Source organism: Camponotus vicinus, unplaced genomic scaffold (assembly GCF_025532165.1).
Source record: "Camponotus vicinus isolate PSW18456_S1 unplaced genomic scaffold, iyCamVici1.0 SCAF_8, whole genome shotgun sequence".
NCBI classification, from domain to species: domain Eukaryota; kingdom Metazoa; phylum Arthropoda; class Insecta; order Hymenoptera; family Formicidae; genus Camponotus; species Camponotus vicinus.
Window position 1 is genome coordinate 11,312,673 of NW_028141980.1, and position 19,138 is coordinate 11,331,810.

The following is a 19,138-nucleotide window of genomic DNA, read 5'->3' on the forward strand; positions in this document are numbered from 1 at the left end:
CATATTTCTAATGCATTGTATTTTATATATTCTGCATTAAATTTTGTAATATATATGTAATGTAATTATTTTTATATTATATAATTTAATATTTTGTAATGTGTTTTTTATGTAATTGCAAATTAATTATAATTTACGTTGTATATATTATAATTATGTAATATATATTTTTTATATGTATTATATATTCTCTGTTTAAAAACTCTATTAAAAAAAATAAAAATAAATAAAAAAATATTTCCTCCTCAATTTTTCCTCCCCTGTATCTCCGCCTTAACAAAGGCATTTGCCAGGTGAGAAGGTTTCAGTACTCTCACACTGAGAAAAAAAAGTTGTTAACTTGACCAAACCGTTTAACTAAATTATTATTTTTTTAATTAAAATATTTGAATATTTAAGTTAAATAGATGTCATGTTAGATTTAATATGTATTATTTAATTTAAATAGTTAAATAATTCAATTAAAAAAATAATAATTTAGTTAAATGTTTAGTCAAGTTAACAACTTTTTTTTCTCAGTGCATGAACCTGAGAGCTACGCCGGCAGTAACATACGCCGATATTCATATTAGTCTATTCTTATATTTAAAATCATTTGGACAACGTATGAGCGCACATACATACACATATAGGTAAGTAATTTATAAAAATTAGTAATTTAATTTTTTAATTATTAATTTATAAAAATTATTTTTATAAAAATTATTACTTATCATATTTATATATTATTTCCAAAATAATGATTGTTATACTCTGGTGCTACCGGCATTTCGTCCACATAGCACGGAACAAAACCAGAAATTGTGCACATTATATATTACCCTCTGAGAACATTCATGGACATTGGCTTTGTAGTTCATGTCCACGTTTTCAATGTCCATAGAGGGAGTATCGCTTTCAGGGATCACCTAAAAACAGGCCATGACATCTCTCAGTCTTCTCTCTGTTGATTGACCAATCAGGACGAAAAAAGATTCCTTTATTCTGATTGGTTAAATACTATTGGCGTTTATATAATTAGATTTAACAGAAAAAATAATTATTGTATAGATTGTCATAGGAAATGTTATTAAACTCTTGAATCAGACATACTCATGTAAATATGAACAATATAATGTTTTTGCAATATATACTTGAGATAAATCACATATACACAACATGCATAATCAGGATTTAGAGAATAATTGCTTTTATTTTTTCCACGTTCACATATGTTTAAACTTATCAATATTCTTATACCTAAGGCTGCATTTTTTTCTTAGTTTTTGTACTGATTAAAGTGCAACAATTTTCCTTAATGTTTATAATTATAGTAGGTGTAATTGACAGATTTGACTAAGATGTATACTCTCCTAAAAATAAAACTTTCAATTTTACAATTTTATAACATTAACAAAAAGTAAATTTTTACATTTTGTTAATATTGTGAAATTGCATATATAGTTAAACATTCTGCTCTTAAAAGAACATACATTCTAGTCAAGTATAAATCGTACTTAGTTAATGTTATAAAACTATACTTAATATTCTGTACTTAAAATAAACATACACATTCCAGTTAAATTTGTCACAATTACTTTACAAAAATTCTTCACACCAATCAGTTAGGCATTGATAACAATCTGTTGATTGTTTTGCATTTGCCGAGCATGCGTCCTTCATCCATTCTTGAAATAATTCCTTATTCTTCTTTAGCACTAAGTATTGTCCTAGTACTACATATGCCTGCACAAAAAATTCAATTATCAAATTATATGTAATTAAAAAAACTTGTAAAATTTAATAGCTATTGTCACAATTTTCAGTAGAACTCTCAATTTTATTTCAATCTATATATAAGTATAAATCAAAATAATTTTATATATTTGTATACATTCTTAAATAGATTGTTGTATTTATATTGGCACAAGTATCTTCATTGCAAATATTTTAATAAATTAAATATTTCATAAATAATACACAAATATTACTTTATCAAAACCTGCAGCTTCTAATCTCTTTCCCAACACTTCTCCAACACCAGCGAGCTCGGTTACAGGTTTGTCTCCCATTGGCTCTGCCACAAAGTTCCTGTGTTTCTGTGATGTAGTAGACATTTTGATCTACAAAAAAGAAAGATATCAGTTTTTGTTCTATAACCCATTATTATAAATTAAAGGAAGCTAATCCATATTAAATAAAAAAAAATTATTCCCTGAAAAGAGGACTTTAGAACTTTATAACCTTTAGATAATGAAATATTCATCGCTCAGCAGCGATATTTATCAAGATATTTTGCAGAAATAATCCATCAAAAATGGAAACAAGTTAAAAAGACGCGAATTGCATAGAAACACAAACTGAACGGAAATATCATAACAATGGATACAAGAATAATGGTTACCTGTTGTAATTAACCAGATTATTCTATTGCAATCTTTTGTTATATCGCTGCTGTCGCAGTGCGAATGAATCGCCAGATTTATTACCAAATTTTTACTGAATCCCAAATTGCTTCAACATACAATATTATTTCTCTACGCAATTTAATCGACCGGCGATAATTTATGAATTCGATCAAAAAAAATATATCGACGCACAAACTTTATCAAACGCGGAATATGTATATCAAGTAGAGCGGCAACAACCTTTAAACATTCGTTGACTATAACATCACAATTTACTCTCCGATTAATATACGAGAAAACTTATCTCTATCAAGGTGAAATCTGCACTATTTTTGCAAGAATATAAATTATGAATCAAATGTGAATAAAAATTTATACAATTCTTGGTAAATTTGAAAAAAAAAAAAAATATTCTTTTTTGGACAAAAAATTAGCCAATCTGGAAGCAGAATTCGTCGTGTTATGCGAATTTAAAATCAGTCTTTCCTATTTTCTTTTGTTAGATCTCTAAAATTCAAAATTTTTTTAAAACAATTTCTTTGGATATGGTGAAGGTAATAAATTGATGAAACACATTAAACGCTACCTTAAACTTATTTCAATCTTTAATTACTAAGACCACATTTTTCTCCAAAATAATTTTAACGGGAGAAAGCCCTTTCTTTTTTGTAATGTCGGGTGAAAAACATCAAAGTCTACTTTTCGTAGTTCCTCTAAATAATTTTCCACGCAAACTGCCGGCAAAAATATCGCGTTGAAGTCTTTTCCCATTGTTTTTTTAAGCGACGTTGCCTAAAACAAAAAAAAGATCTCGCACAAAATTCGTTTACAAAACTTCTTTCAAGCAAAAGACGTGTTTAAAGATACAAAGATCGATAACTAATTAAACTCCACGCATTTTATTAAGCAATTATTTATCGAGTAACGATGGGTACCACTTTTAGATGTTGTTTGGCGCAAGACGCGACTTCGAAAACCGCGTCTTTAAGTCCAGTGCTCGACTGCCCCTGGAAGACGGATTCCGAGGAGACGCTGTTCTTCAGTAGAACATCCTGGGGCAGAATCATAATTCGTCTTCGAGCGTTATACGGTACGGATCGTATCGAAGTAACTAAACCGTGCGCTTTGCCGAAATGACTGGCCGCATGATCAGCGTTGACGTTTGCCGTACCGTTCGCCTCCAGTAACAGGAAATATATCGACGATGCGGTATAATCGCAGTATTGCTCGAGCGATTCCAAGTCCACGAATATCGAATTACTTAATTTATTTAAACGAGCGTCGATCAAGCGCTTGAAATAATGTTTAGAGAGCTTGTGTCGTTGGAGGATCTGCAAGATATGCGAAAGGTTTCTAATTCCCAGCTTTGATCCCCAGTACAATTTCGGGGATCGTATTCGAATTTCGTTATTTTACGTATTTTCATCTACCCTGTGTAGTTCCAGCGATACAGGGCTCCTGGGTGGTTGATCGTTATAAATATTGTTTAGAGCATCTGTCCAAAATTGCAATCGCATGGCTCCTATCTTATTGTCGCTCACTTGATCCTCCACTTGAGCCACTTCGACATTAAACGCGCGTATAGCAAATGCCGCCGATTTAATATTATGCGGAAGTAATAATGTACACAGAAAGTTTTCATAATCATTTCTCCTAGAAAGATGAGACGTGTAAACATGACTGTAAATTACTCTTCTGCACGTTTCAAGCATAATTACTTTGAGATGTTCTGCAAGAAATTATTTTATTTCAGAGATAAAATAATATAGAAGATATAAGAGAATTATAAGAGAGACCTTCTCTCTCTAACAATAAACATTGATGTCTACTTGTTCCAGAAATTAAAAATTTTTTAAATCATAAACTTTTAAAATATGTTAATTAAAAACTAACACGTTACATAATCTTGGAGATCGACTAACAATATTCTATTACATAGATATTAAAATATTATTACTTAAATACATCTATATATGACAAATGTAATTGTACAATTTTTGTTTTATTACGTACAATATAATTTAGTATAAAGCGCAAATACCTAACTAATTGCAAACAATATTCGGATGGCGTTTGTCTTTCTTTTCTGACAGTCGTGTTTATACGCCGCAATTGCAATCGCACATTTTGTTCAATAATCGATGTTAATTTATTCATAGTTATAGTTTGAGTCTTTTTATTAAATAATTTAAACGATCATTCGAGATTATATTGGCGGCATCGATAGTAAAATTTTCTTTTGCAACGAATGATGTAATACGCGTTGTAATTTGTTATGTAAAAATAATTTTTCGGATGAGATGCACGATAGAAATAACCTAAACGACACACACTACTGTGCATCTTCAAAATAACTGCAAAAAACCATGCCCTTTAAACCATGGATTGTTTATAATATAGATAGATATCGCAGATAAGTAAATTGCAAAAATTATAAATTCCTAGACTTTGATGGAGTAAAATGGCTGACACATATGAGTGGGAATCGAGGTCATTTAAATATTGGCGACACTGTTGAATTGACATTTTACCGACTTCACTGGCTTCAATCACAGAGATATATATATAAATATGGCAAAATTATTAGGATTAGATAAAGTTGCCACGTTTTTTCGGATTATACGCGAAAACGGTGGAATTTTTGGTTCTGCAAAAATATTATTCAGGTTATTATTACATAGTTATATGTTATATTATTTCAACAATACACAGTAGATATTTTAGCAATTTCACAATTTTGTGTACTGACTATTTGGATTACATATAAGTATTGTGTAATCTACTCTGTACATTTGATTCTATAACTTATTCATGTTTTATTATAATTTTCACTTGTAGAGGAAATATTTTTCATATAGAGAAATAGACAATCTGTTTAATTTAATATTCTTAGTAATTGAGAAAGTGTAATTCAAACTGATTTGTGTGTGATTAGGACCGATGATCTGAAGACTGGTACTTTAGTTGGACAAGATAAATATGGAAATCGATATTATGAGAATAACATGTATTTTGTAGGTGAGTTTATTGTAAATAATGGTAGTTTAAGTGGCGCAATAATGAATCTTTACTTATACGAAGAATAATGTATGATATTAAACCATTTTGTGAGAATTCTCTCACATATGCAGGAAGATAAAATATTGTAATTCCATATATCATATTTATTTGATATTCTTTGTAGGTCGTAACAGATGGGTAATATATGCCGATAAGGTTGGATTCAATTATGATGGCTCACAAGTCCCAGCAGAATGGTTTGGTTGGTTACATTACAAAACAGATTTAACGCCAGATAAGGATCCAGCCCGACCAAAATATAAATGGATGTTAGATCACCAACAAAATTTGAGTGGCACCAATAAAGCTTATATGCCCTATAGCACCACAAAGCCAAAGATTGAACCTTGGCAGCCACCACAGTGATAAGTTTTATAGAAACAATTAAAAATGAAAGATAAAGGTAGTTTACTTGTAATAATAACGAAATGAAATATTTAATGTGTAAATAAAACAATTAGCAACATGAATTATATAGATATTTAAAAGATTTACAAAATATTTTCTTTTTATTTTGAATGTTTCAATGTGCAATATTATGATCAAAATAAAATATAATACAGCAATAATAGGTATTTAATATCAATTTCTAATTTTAGAAAAATGATGAAAAGATGAAAGTGATAATATATACATTTTTTATATTTATTTAGATTTTATTCGACTAGGATCAATACTGCACTATGCAAATTTCGTTTCCTGTACATTTTTTATACATTGTGTCAAGTAATTGACCCGTTTGTCGATTGTGTCCTGTATACTAAAATTTTTATAGGGAATTGTTACAAGGTTGTAGCCTCTAGCTTTTAATAATTGAGTGTATAAATAAGTCGATCCTATGAGGTCGTCCTGTCCTCGACAATAATCGTGGTAATCATACACCAATATTGCTATCCTGAAATGATTATAATCATTATTGAATTCATAATTGTGTCCATATCTTATAATTGAAATTATTAACAAAATTTACTTCTTATTACTTTTGGAAAAAAATAATATTTTAAAGCTATATTGCTAAATTATTAAAGATAATTACTTTATTATTATATATGTTTGAAAATGAAATTAATAATAATCAACTCTGTATTAGCAATTGTGACCAACCTTTTTACATTCTCGGATTGTTCATTCCAATCTTCAACTTTTATAAGCTTATGCTGATCATTTATATGATATTCTGCATCTAAAAATAATAAACAATTATTTTTTGGTTATTTTATTTTAATTAACAAGATAATATGTCGATTCACTATGAATTTTGATTATTGTGTTAAAAAATTTACCTAGTAAAAAACCCATGTTTGTATTACAATTTGTTTTGAAATAAGAAGAGGATGGCAATAGCTTTGTTAATGTCTCTGTTAATGCATCTATATATATTTGTTTTTCTTTCGATCTAATTAAAGGTGTATTAAAAACTTCTGAATCTTTATCCAAAAAGGGTCCTGTAATTTAAAATGATAACAATATACAAAATTATTACAGTATATCAGTACATTTTCGAATTTTACTTAATATTTTAAAGTTTACCTTCATAATCTTTCAGCACAAATTGTGCAACAGCGTTAATGTTTAATAATTTCAATTTTTTTGAAATATTTAACTTGGAAGAGCCTGTACAAAAACCATATAATAACAAATATTATTAATATATTTAAATGATAATAAATCAATTATATAATTCAATACAAATCAATTATATAATTAGATACAAACCAATTAAATTTTCCATAAATGTAGGATCTAGTATAAATTTAATATGTTGTGGTGATGCTGCATCTAAAACTGCTAAGGACCAAGCAATATCCAACCATTCGGATGCAGATACACAAAATGGGTCTGATTGTTCAGTGAAACTCTATTATAAAAATAATATAAATGCATATCAAAGAAAATAAATATAGCTTTTCTCTCTCTTACAGCTAAAATAATATATAAAAATGAAAAACATTGTAAAATTTTCCTACGTACCTTGATAAACGAGCTTGCTTTCTCTGATTTAAACTGTAGAGCTGCAAACGTTTGTAGTATCGACGAATAATTATGAAATTTATAATTGATTGATTTCTTGAAGAGTGTATCACAGAATGCATTGAGTACATCCTCATTTTTGTAACGCAGAAATCCCAGTGATGTTATTATGAATGTATTTGTAATAGCATTGGTACTTTTTGGTATACATTTCAATAAGTCAGATGTGATTTTTTCCAACAGGATCTATTATACCATTCAAAAAATTAATATATATTCTTTTTATACATTAATATAATAAATAGATATATGTATACCTTATCTGGAAAATTTAATACAGCCATGCTATATAATAGAGTTGCACTTTGCTTCATTGTTAATGTTATATTGTATTTAACAATATTGTATGACAGCATCCTTAATAGTGGTGTATGTCTATTTCCTTGTTCTCTCAATGATGCTATCACCTTTATATAGAAAGAATATATCAACATATATATATGTGTACATGTAGTACTAATATAAATATCCTATTTACCTCAATCATTGTCGGTGTGGATAACTGAGAGTATTGTGAGAGACTATCATTTGTTGTTGTTATCTCATTACCAATTTTAACTATCTTTCTGAGATGAATAAATCTTTCATCAGCTTCAATGTCAATTATCTGCGATTTTCCGCTATTTATCTGATTAGTTACACTTGATATAAGCTTCAATGCATTATTCATGGATAGATGTGGCAACATTGCCAGATCTAATAAGTCATTTATTGACTTAGCTGCTTGAAATTGTTTGAAAAATATTGTGTCATTTTCACTGAACAATTTCTTTTCCAGCTTTGTTTGGATTCCCGTGCTTTTGGACTTCTGTCCTTTTTTCTGTGAGATATTTTGTATTTCTGAGAATTTGGTAGCATCGTCTTCCTAAACATAAACCAATGATAATCTTTTCTGCCAAAAAATTAAATTAAATATTAAAGCATATATAAAGGATCATTATGAGAGATTGAGTGCCATGAAGGAGAATTGAATTTTTATAAATTATATCTTTACCTTCGTAGAGGCAGCGGAATGCTCATTGGTTATTGCTGTACTGGAGTTATTGGCTATGAGTGCAGTGAAACGCCAAGACGAGCGAGATGTAAGCCTGGCAGTTGCGGTATAAAGAGTCGCACTAAACTGCAGCATTGTCATTATTCTGTAAAATAATTATTTATATATATTATTTATATATTGTTAATTAAAAAATCTTAGAAGGGAATTTTCGTAATGTCAGTTTTTCTCGGTAACTCGCGTGTAAAACGATCTTAGCACGCACTACAATTTGCACATTTAATTTAAATAAGAAAAAATAACATTACCGCTAAAGTAAAATGTTATTGTTAACTATTTCTAGTGCATCAGACATGCACATTTAGGTTAGATGATCATCATGTACCGACCATAGACATGAGAGATTAGAATCGATTATCGAGGACAAGCAGATCGATGTAAAAATCGTAGTGCATACCATGAAGTAAGTGTATACTAGAGACCTATAATCAGAGATGCGCCAATGGCGAACAGTTTTTGATTGGTCACTGTAAAATCACGTGGTTTTTCCGCCATTTTGTACCCCATGACGTCATTAATGACGTTAGGGTCTCCGCACAAGGTGTTCCGTAACGCTCTACGTTACGTTAAGTATTGTTCGTAAACTTAACTCCATACATAAACTTAAACTTCAGTCAACGCACAGAGAAAATCGTAATAGTCAAATATCTCAGTTTCTTTCGAAAATATTGTGTACTAATACAATTTAGTCAATTTAATTTGCAACGAAATATGATATGATAAAATACTGTAAAATATATCAATGAAATGAATTAAGTGTGATAATATATAAATTAATTTAATAATTATTTAAAATAAATCAAGAGATATAATATATATAATGAATTATATAAAAAAATTCGCTAGATAAAAACAAATAAATATTTTAAGCAAGAAAAGTTTTTCCTTGTTACATTATTTTTATGTAAGTTAAAATTTATATGAAAATTTTTTAAACTGCAATTTTATTTTTATTCACATTTCTTCAGAAAAACAAAACGAATATAAGCTTGATCTCTCGATGAATGGAGAAAGACGATTAAAAAAAATATATGAAAAAAGATCAATAATAATTTCATAGATCTTTCGAGCTTAGGGCCTGTTATCAATAGATTACTACACTGTGATAACAGCAAGTTATCACAAGTTATACATGCTTTTTTAAACCGTTGAGTAGTCAACAAGTGTGTTCAAGGTGTTCATTGAGAAATATATTAAAATCATGTATTCCGCGAAAACACCACGCATCCTTTCAATCCAGAGTCATGTAGTGTCAGGATACGTTGGCAATAAAAGCGCTACTTTCCCTTTACAGGTGATTGTTGTAGAACAAATTAAAAAGTTATTCTTTTGTCTATGTTCTCTTTGTTCTTTGATCGACACTTTGAATTCTTTTTATGCAACAAGAATCGATTTATTTTTCTTTGTGTAAAAATATAAATAAATTGAAAGATCAATTTTTTTTATTAGCTATTAGGCTTTGAGGTTGATGCAATTAATTCTGTACAATTGTCCAATCATACTGGCTATAAAGTATTTAAAGGTCAAATACTTAATGATAAAGATTTAGGTAAGATTAAAGGAAAAAATATACAATAATTGTCATTTATGTAGAGAGACCAATAAAGTATTTCTCAAATTATTTAGACGACCTAGTTGATGCTTTAGCACAAAATAATTTGGATAATTATACGCATTTATTGACTGGATACATTGGTACAGCTTCTTTCTTAAAAAGGGTAGCATTATTGGTTACAACATTGAAAAGTAAAGATCCAAATCTTATATATGTTTGTGATCCTGTTATGGGTGATAATGGAAAGATGTATGTCCCAGAAGCACTAAAGGAAATTTACAAGAAGGAGATAGTTCCATTAGCGGATGTGGTGACTCCAAATCAGTTTGAATTAGAGTATATATGATATTAATATACTATGTTGCTGTTTCATATTAATTTCAATATTAACTCCTATTGTAGAGATACATCGTTAACGGTTCTAAGAAATTAATATACCTGTTTTACAATCATATCTTTGTTTTCTCAGATTATTGACAGATGATAAAGTTACTAATATAACTGAATTGCAAAATGCAATTAAAAAATTGCATCAAAGTGGACCAAAAACTGTAGCTGTATCATCAACTGAAATTAACAATAAGTTGACGGCGGTAGTCAGCACTGAAAAAGGTATCATTGATAATGTTTAACTTCTCAGATTACATTACAAAGCTACATTATATTAATGACTATTTTTTTTTGTAGATAATGTATTATTGAAAATGGACATTCCTAAAATACCAGCAACTTTTATTGGTTCTGGCGATCTCTTTGCTGCATTATTTCTTGCTCACTTGTATTTGCAAAGTAACATGAAAATCACCATGGAGAAAACAATAAATTCTTTATACAGTGTGTTACTTAACACTTATGAATATTCTAAAGGTATAAATAATACTTATATGAGGAGACATATGTATCTTAGTATTATTGTTATAATATATAAACAATTACTTACAGTGTATGCAGACACTGAAGCAGAAAGTGTTAAAAAGATCGAATTACAACTTATACAAAGTAAGAAGAATATTGAAAATCCAGAAATTCAATTGTTTGCAGAACCCTTATAACACAATGGGACAATGGGAAAGCATAAATATGTGTTGACTACCAGAGAAAAATATATATTAAAATAAAGAATATTGTAAAATAAAATATTGTACATATATATTGTTTATGCAATGTAAGATTTCTATTTAAATAACTGAACACACTTGTTAAATTGCACTTATCATGAAAAAGTATATTATATATAAAGTATAATAGTGAAAAGTATTTTTAGTAATATTAAGATGGTTTATTGTAATGATTTTCCAAAGACCAATATATGTCTTCCAAAGAAAGTGTAATTTATTCAGATATTACATATACATTCCAATGGCAAATAATCAATCGCAATAATCCTTCAATGTTAAACGAGGTAATATGTTCATGCATTGTAATTCTTGGAACAATAATTTACAAGCGTAAGGCATCATGATCGTAGAAATGGAGGAACTAGAACTGCACCTCTGGCACCAACCGTTATATCCCATCAGACCACACTTGTTACAAATGTCGACTTGAAATGAGTCACTTGATAACATGAGTCTCTCTATTAACAACATGCTAGCTCCATAACCGATCAGACAATCGCGTTCCATTTCACCGAGACGTAGACCACCGTCCTTAGAACGTCCTTCTGTCGGCTGACGAGTTAGAATTACCTTTGGCCCTCTGGCACGAACATGTATCTTGTCTTGCACCATATGTTTCAATTTTTGGTAATAAACCTATATTATGATTGAATTAATATTTTAGAAAAGTTTTAGAAAATTAATATTTTAGAAAAGTATTAAACAAAGATTTTTATTTTCAATTAATTGAAGTTAATTGTATAATCCAATATTCCTATTGGATAGTGAAAAATTGTTTGGAAGAAGAATTTGGAATTTTAATTCAACTATATTAAAAGTATTATATATATCAATCTTGATTAAAATAATAAAAATATAGATTTGTCATAAAATGTGAATATTAAATATTTTCCAATAATGTGCGTATATGTAAGATTTAAAATTATGAATAAGCTATATTTCCTTTTTGAAACAACTCTTTTTTTTCTATCTAAAACAGAATTGCAGTAATTGTTCTAGAAGAATAACTTACTGGTCCAAAGAAAAGATATCCTGTTATTGGCTGCCCAGTCATGCCGCTATAGAATAAATCTTTACCTAGATAATTATAACCATGTTGTGCTAATTCTTCACAAAGATCCTCTACTTTGGCGCCTTCAAATGCTACATAAAAATTAATGAGATTATATTATCACATATAGTTCAATCATTTGTAAAATAATCATATCTTTTGTAAAATGTACCTGTTGCATCATGGAATTTCCCATTCACAATGCCCGCTTTGCCAGCCAATACCTCTATCAGTTTCCCAACTGTCATTCTAGAAGGGAAACCATGTGGATTCATAATCACATCAGGGCATATACCATGATCATTAAATGGTAGATCTTCTTGATCCACAATTAAACCTGAATATTATTTTCAGAAATTATAATATCTCTCGTAACACATGATTTATTTAATGTGAAAATTTATCTAATGATTTTACCTACGACACCCTTCTGTCCATGACGACTACTAAATTTATCACCAATCTCAGGTCTTCGAGTTTGTCTTAATAACAATTTTATTAAAAATGCATTTTCTGCATTACTAGATACCATAACTTTTTCTATATACGCCGGAACTGATCCTTTGTACGAAACTTCCGCGCTGCGATAATCCTGTGATTGAAAATTGTCAGATCTCGACGGGCCGAGATTTCCACTACGCGTCGATACTGCTTTATTTACCATCACCTGTAACATAATATAATATCAATTGTAATAGAAACAAACAAACAAAAGATCATTTACAGTGCCGTTCAAATATAAGAGATACATACTTTCTTATTTTCTACCATTACACCAACCGCTGCAATTCCGTCGTTCTCAAGAATATCATGTCTTGGTATAGGTTTTTTAGTAGTAGCATCTATCGATTGTCCCAAAATTACATCCATCACTTGATTGGGATGATTTTTTATTATACATTTCGAATTTCGGTATACTAGACATCTTCCATATCCTCTATCAATGGAAGCTTTATTCAAAATAAGTGCATCCTCGATATCATATCCGCTAAACGACATCACAGCCACGAGAGCATTTTCACCAGCTGGCAATTTATCAAAATTGATTAACTCTATCTGTCGTGTTTTCACTATTGGCCTTTGCGGATATACTAGATTATACATCAATGTGTCGATGCGATTACGTTGATTGTATCCTATGGCTCCTATAGCCTGTTTACCCATAGCACATTGATAAGTATTTCTTGGACTTTGATTGTGATTCGGATATGGTATTAAGCCGGCACACACTCCCAAAATTGTAAATTCTGCTATTTCTAAATGCGTTGTTTGAGCAATAATTTCGGATTCCTTGCACGCAATCAAACTATCATTTTCTTCGTTTACGTCTAAGTACTCAATCAAGCCTGAAAATACAATAAACAATGTTATAATAATAGAATAATGTAATATATGTGATAAAATAAAAATGAAGTATAATAAAAATAATAAAAATGAAGTATAAAATTGAATTTATTTTCAATTGTTTATACCAGCATGAACAAAGTCATTAAAAGTCCAAAGATTCATCTCCAGATAGTTCATGTGTTTCTCTTCAATAAGCGGTTTCCCATCTTTGACAATGATGAGTGGCCTGCATAGTCGACCACCATCACAACTGACTTGAACGCATTTATGTCGATGTTGCACAGATATTGATACGAAACAATCTATATATCCCATCCTGCGTAACAACCTAAATTGATGTACTAGTGTTGGTACAAGAGACTCTTTTATAATGCCTGCCATATTACCATTCACAAACACCACATATATGCCTTTTTTAATTAGCTCTCCTCCAACACAAGTATAAATAATTTGTACGCCAAGATTACGCATCAATTTTATAAATGGCTCCTCTGGCATTTCGGTTGTAATATGAGCCATTAATGCTAAATTCTTCACCAAGCCGCACGCTTCACCTTCAGGCGTGTCGTTTGGACACAACATTCCCCATTGCGAACCATGCAACGCTCGTGGACCGGAGATTTTTCTAGTCTTTTCAAATTGAGAGTGGACTCTGGTCATCATGCCAAGCGCTGAAATGTACGATAATCGCGACAATACTTGTGTAACACCATGTCTTTCCATTCTAAATCTCTTGATTGTCCAATTGCCCGATGATATAGCAAAAGCTAGTCCATTGGTGATCGTATCCTTTCTTATATATTTTGTTATATCAAATGGTGCTGCTTTTACCTTGGGAATATTCTTATCGGCAATCATCTTAAGTTCCCAATTAAATCTTTTGAATAAATCTTCAAACATTAGAGCGAGAAGGGAACCGGCTAGTTCTAGGCGTTTATTACCATAATAATCTTTGTTATCAATCAGATTGCGATCAGATTGTGCATCTATAACTCTTCTAATCATCAAGGCGAGATGCAATGCTTTTGTTCTGAAGTTAAAATCTATGACAGGTACATGAGACAACACATTAGCTGCTAATAAATCTTTCATTTCATCAATAACACTAAACTTTGCAGCATAACTTTGTGTTGATCTTGTTTGTCTACGTTTATTATTGAGATATTTTAATGCTTGTTTCTCTGAAAAGATACCCAATTCTTGACAATTTTCTATACAGGCTATAAATTTGTCCAAATATTTTTCTTTTTCTCCAACCATTTGTATGATATCTATGTCGCTTACTATTCCCATAGCTTTGAAAACGACAGTAATCAGTATGTCGTCTTGGAACATATTGTTTCTTATATAATATTTGCCAGCTTTACCAACAATACTCGTTTTAGTCTTTTTTTCATGAGTAAAACTGTTGCACGATGCAATAATCTCTTTGCCATCTTCTTCCACAATAATTCTGTTTCTAACCATTTGTTCCTGTATTAATATAACCTTCTCTTGACCATTTATAATAAAATAACCACCAGGGTCATGTGGACATTCGTTTAGTTTAGCCAACTCATAGTGAGATTTATTAGTTAATACACAATTTGAACTGCGCAACATTACTGGCATCCTGCAAGAAAGAATTTGTAATTATTACATTTGTAATTATTATTATATTACATTTCTTTACATCTATTGTCGCCCTTTTTATGCTTTTTATTTTATATTCCTTCTTCTTACCTTCCAATCACCATATTTGTGTTTCTTATCCGCTGATTATTTCTTATATGTTCAATATCTACTATGATTGGCGCAGAATAATTTAAGTCTCTTAAACGGCATTCATGTGGTGTAGTTGATTTCATTATATTTGAACCATCATCAATATCAGGTAAACCTACTCTTATATTTAAATATCTGGAAAATAAAAAAGAATATTGTTAAACCAACAATTCTACAATTGTATTTTCTATAAAAATATAGGACGATATCTTACTTCATATAAAAATGTGCATCTTCACTGGATAAAACTTTTTCATTTGCTTTGACAATATTTTTTATTTCTTTATTAATGAAATAATTATAAGAATCTATATGCTGCTTCACCAAACCTTTGTCTTTTAGAAAAGCTTCCACTAATTTTGCTTTGTTCTGTAATATAAAATAGATTTAGAATTCATTAATTAATATTTATATATAATTCAGCAATATATAAAAAAATAGTTATTTCAAGTAAATATATAATTCATGCTCTTCTATAGTATCTTTCTAAAATTTACATACATTTTCTCTTTCATAAAAAAATCGTATTAATCGTATTAAAAAAAATACAGAATCAAAAATAAAATTTTTATAAATATTCAGTTTTTACCATGGAAGGTATTAATGTATAAGTTTCAAAAAAAGATGAAAAATACTCTGTACTTACTTTTATTTCATTTGTTTCCATTTTGATCAATTATGAGAGTCTCGTAATTTTTCTTTTCAATCCGAACAATGTGTTATGCACGTGGTCATACCATGGTATGTACATACACAACTTTCTTTCCTACGAAAACTTCTATTAAGAACGTCAGTGTTATTAGGTTAGGTCGAACTTTCGTACAGTGCCGTTTCGTAGAGCAAGAGTCAGCTGATCCTTAGTAACGTACATAATTTATCGAGATATACAGGGCGATCCTGAAAAACGATCCGTCTATAAAATGACATATTCCTGACACCATTCTAAGACAATTTTTCCTTTACCAAAATTTGATTTGAAGCGTAGTTTTTGAATTATGAGCAAAAATAGTTAGTAAATCACGCGTCGGGTACAGAAGGCAGGCAGGAGCGGCGCGGCGTGCCGCGAGCGCGGGCGCAGCTGACCGCCCGACGGGTGATTATCACCGCATGAGTCGCTAACTATTTTATCTTATAACATAAAATTATGCTTTAAATAAAATTTTGGTAAAGAAGAAAATGTCTTAGAATTACGTCAGAAATACGTGTTGCTTAAAATAACGTTATTTTAATAATGAAAAGTTGTTCCGGATCGCCGGCCGTCCGACGTTGCAATCAGCTGATTGCTACACGCGATGTGTGTATGGCGTAAGAGTGTGTGCGTAAGAGAGAGAGAGAAAGAGAGAGAAAGAGGGAGAGAGGGAGGGTAGGAGGGACAGACATTCATACACACGCACGCACTTTTTTTCTCGCTCTCTTTCTCTCTTTTACGCAACACTCATACACTCTCTCATTCAGTCTCTCACTCACATTCTCTCGATCACTCACTCACTCACTCACCTGCTTACTCACTTGCTCATTCACCTTGTAGCAGCGTAGCGAATCTTCATGCTATGTATTGTTGTATCTGCTGCACGGTTATGATTGCTAGAGATGCGCGACACATTGAAATTTTTTCGATTATTAGTCTCACACTCGATTGACACAATACAGATTACGCGATAACGAGTTTACTGTTTATTCACTCACTATTGATTTATCGATACCAAAAATTACTTTCAAAGAAACGCGAATGCAAACAGCACATGACTCGACGCGAAGCGACGGACCGCGGAGACTGCGCGACCACAAGAGTTATGTTGCCAGAAACGCGACACGCGACATCTAACAAACGACTTGCGCGTGGCGCGTGATTGACGCGAGATAAGACGAACGATCGGCTAAAACCTTCGCATTGCGAATGCGGTAGAAAACATGAAACGTATAATGACATACTTAAAAAATTAATTATTTATTATAAATACTTAAAAAATTAATTATTTATTATAAATAATTAATTTTTTAAGTATGTCATTATACGTTTCATGTTTTCTACCGTATTCGCAATGCGAAGGTTTTAGCCGATCATTCGTCTTATCTCGCGTCAATCACGCGCCACGCGCAAGTCGTTTGTTAGATGTCGCGTGTCGCGTTTCTGGCAACATAACTCTTGTGGTCGCGCAGTCTCCGCGGTCCGTCGCTTCGCGTCGAGTCATGTGCTGTTTGCATTCGCGTTTCTTTGAAAGTAATTTTTGGTATCGATAAATCAATAGTGAGTGAATAAACAGTAAACTCGTTATCGCGTAATCTGTATTGTGTCAATCGAGTGTGAGACTAATAATCGAAAAAATTTCAATGTGTCGCGCATCTCTAGCAATCATAACCGTGCAGCAGATACAACAATACATAGCATGAAGATTCGCTACGCTGCTACAAGGTGAATGAGCAAGTGAGTAAGCAGGTGAGTGAGTGAGTGAGTGATCGAGAGAGTGTGAGTGAGAGACTGAATGAGAGAGTGTATGAGTGTTGCGTAAAAGAGAGAAAGAGAGCGAGAAAAAAAGTGCGTGCGTGTGTATGAATGTCTGTCCCTCCTACCCTCCCTCTCTCCCTCTTTCTCTCTCTTTCTCTCTCTCTCTTACGCACACACTCCGCCATACACACATCGCGTGTAGCAATCAGCTGATTGCAACGTCGGACGGCCGGCGATCCGGAACAACTTTTCATTATTAAAATAACGTTATTTTAAGCAACACGTATTTCTGACGTAATTCTAAGACATTTTCTTCTTTACCAAAATTTTATTTAAAGCATAATTTTATGTTATAAGATAAAATAGTTAGCGACTCATGCGGTGATAATCACCCGTCGGGCGGTCAGCTGCGCCCGCACTCGCGGCACGCCGCGCCGCTCCTGCCTGCCTTCTGTACCCGACGCGTGATTTACTAACTATTTTTGCTCATAATTCAAAAACTACGCTTCAAATCAAATTTTGGTAAAGGAAAAATTGTCTTAGAATGGTGTCAGGAATATGTCATTTTATAGACGGATCGTTTTTCAGGATCGCCCTGTATAATATATCGGATCTATCAAAATAAATAGAAACTGTTTCGGAAAATTAATAAATTCTATTATTACATATATAATATTATTATGCGTCCTTAATAACTAGTATATTTAATATAAAAAAAATAAAAATCTATATAAACTCTAAAAGTGCCCTACGTCTATAATCGCCTTTCGTTTAAGCACGAACCTGTAAAAGTAGTCACGTGGTCAGCTTGCTATAGGTCAAGTCAGGTTAGGAAACTAATGCTTTAAAAGATTATAATATCCACTAATACCTTCTCTACTTTTTTTATTACATGAGGTAATGAATATAATTATAAATATATTATTATGATGAACCAGAGGCCGATATTATAATCTCATAAAACCATTGCAATTTAACATTAGTATTGAATTCACAATCCGTTAATTTTGTACAGTTTTATTACCATTTATCCTTTTAAATACCGCACCTTTTTTAACATTAATTAATTAGTTAATTATATTTTTATAAACAAGGACATATCGATATTCCTTCTCTTCCTTTTATTGATGAATAGGTATTAATTTCAATCAGGCGGTGATTTTTGTAAATATAAAAAAGACTTCATCAGCGTATTTGTATGAAAATTTTCAACGGTATTTAAGCGTTATCAGAGCATGCTATTGCACAATTTGATAATTTCAGTCTGGTCGTATATCATTATATAGTCTTATCACATCATATAGTTTCAGTACAGAATTCTCATA

At 31.0% G+C, this 19,138-nt stretch overlaps 6 protein-coding genes across 12 annotated transcripts; 2 read left to right on the forward strand and 4 right to left on the reverse strand.

The window, feature by feature from the left end:
* Positions 1-1,172: 1,172 nt before the first annotated feature.
* Baf (barrier to autointegration factor) lies at positions 1,173-2,613 on the reverse strand. 3 transcript variants are annotated; one of them, XM_083105957.1, is made up of 3 exons: positions 2,469-2,613; positions 1,971-2,102; positions 1,173-1,725 (listed from the first exon to the last, which is right to left on the reverse strand). In XM_083105957.1, the coding sequence occupies exons 2-3, from the start codon at positions 2,094-2,096 to the stop codon at positions 1,579-1,581; spliced, it is 273 nt and encodes a 90-aa protein (XP_082962083.1). In that variant the 5' UTR covers positions 2,097-2,102; positions 2,469-2,613; the 3' UTR covers positions 1,173-1,578. The 3 variants fall into 3 exon arrangements, with proteins under 3 accessions (XP_082962083.1, XP_082962082.1, XP_082962085.1); XM_083105956.1 differs by having other exon boundaries at positions 2,384-2,605; XM_083105959.1 differs by lacking the exon at positions 2,469-2,613 and adding an exon at positions 2,224-2,244.
* A 357-nt stretch (positions 2,614-2,970) lies between these two features.
* Sicily (NADH dehydrogenase (ubiquinone) complex I, assembly factor 6 homolog sicily) lies at positions 2,971-4,750 on the reverse strand. Of its 4 annotated transcripts, none has more exons than XM_083105951.1 (4): positions 4,429-4,750; positions 3,818-4,040; positions 3,323-3,718; positions 2,971-3,179 (listed from the first exon to the last, which is right to left on the reverse strand). In XM_083105951.1, exons 1-4 carry the CDS (start codon positions 4,542-4,544, stop codon positions 3,000-3,002), a joined length of 915 nt encoding a protein of 304 aa, XP_082962077.1. In that variant the 5' UTR covers positions 4,545-4,750; the 3' UTR covers positions 2,971-2,999. The 4 variants fall into 4 exon arrangements, with proteins under 4 accessions (XP_082962077.1, XP_082962080.1, XP_082962078.1 ...); XM_083105954.1 differs by having other exon boundaries at positions 2,975-3,179; positions 3,818-4,116; positions 4,434-4,750; XM_083105952.1 differs by having other exon boundaries at positions 2,975-3,179; positions 3,818-4,116.
* A 143-nt stretch (positions 4,751-4,893) lies between these two features.
* On the forward strand, positions 4,894-6,016 carry Nd-b17.2 (NADH dehydrogenase (ubiquinone) B17.2 subunit). The gene is made up of 3 exons (XM_083105955.1): positions 4,894-5,053; positions 5,323-5,405; positions 5,572-6,016. The coding sequence occupies exons 1-3, from the start codon at positions 4,959-4,961 to the stop codon at positions 5,811-5,813; spliced, it is 420 nt and encodes a 139-aa protein (XP_082962081.1). The 5' UTR covers positions 4,894-4,958; the 3' UTR covers positions 5,814-6,016.
* Positions 6,017-6,071: 55 nt separating this feature from the next.
* Positions 6,072-8,909, reverse strand: LOC145975460 (FAST kinase domain-containing protein 4). Of its 2 annotated transcripts, none has more exons than XM_083105948.1 (10): positions 8,781-8,909; positions 8,473-8,617; positions 7,957-8,343; positions 7,736-7,885; positions 7,419-7,664; positions 7,164-7,305; positions 6,978-7,061; positions 6,731-6,892; positions 6,552-6,630; positions 6,072-6,342 (listed from the first exon to the last, which is right to left on the reverse strand). In XM_083105948.1, exons 2-10 carry the CDS (start codon positions 8,611-8,613, stop codon positions 6,129-6,131), a joined length of 1,605 nt encoding a protein of 534 aa, XP_082962074.1. In that variant the 5' UTR covers positions 8,614-8,617; positions 8,781-8,909; the 3' UTR covers positions 6,072-6,128. The 2 variants fall into 2 exon arrangements, with proteins under 2 accessions (XP_082962074.1, XP_082962076.1); XM_083105950.1 differs by having other exon boundaries at positions 8,862-8,904.
* Positions 8,910-9,225: 316 nt separating this feature from the next.
* On the forward strand, positions 9,226-11,242 carry Pdxk (pyridoxal kinase). Its single transcript, XM_083106104.1, has 7 exons — positions 9,226-9,436; positions 9,501-9,826; positions 9,982-10,081; positions 10,159-10,423; positions 10,557-10,699; positions 10,775-10,954; positions 11,030-11,242. The coding sequence occupies exons 2-7, from the start codon at positions 9,734-9,736 to the stop codon at positions 11,137-11,139; spliced, it is 891 nt and encodes a 296-aa protein (XP_082962230.1). The 5' UTR covers positions 9,226-9,436; positions 9,501-9,733; the 3' UTR covers positions 11,140-11,242.
* Positions 11,243-11,395: 153 nt separating this feature from the next.
* Positions 11,396-16,236, reverse strand: Rpiii128 (RNA polymerase III subunit RpIII128). Its single transcript, XM_083106103.1, has 9 exons — positions 16,014-16,236; positions 15,582-15,736; positions 15,326-15,502; positions 13,729-15,215; positions 13,010-13,602; positions 12,674-12,923; positions 12,429-12,593; positions 12,218-12,348; positions 11,396-11,841 (listed from the first exon to the last, which is right to left on the reverse strand). The coding sequence occupies exons 1-9, from the start codon at positions 16,032-16,034 to the stop codon at positions 11,458-11,460; spliced, it is 3,363 nt and encodes a 1,120-aa protein (XP_082962229.1). The 5' UTR covers positions 16,035-16,236; the 3' UTR covers positions 11,396-11,457.
* Between the last annotated feature and the right edge of the window lie 2,902 nt (positions 16,237-19,138).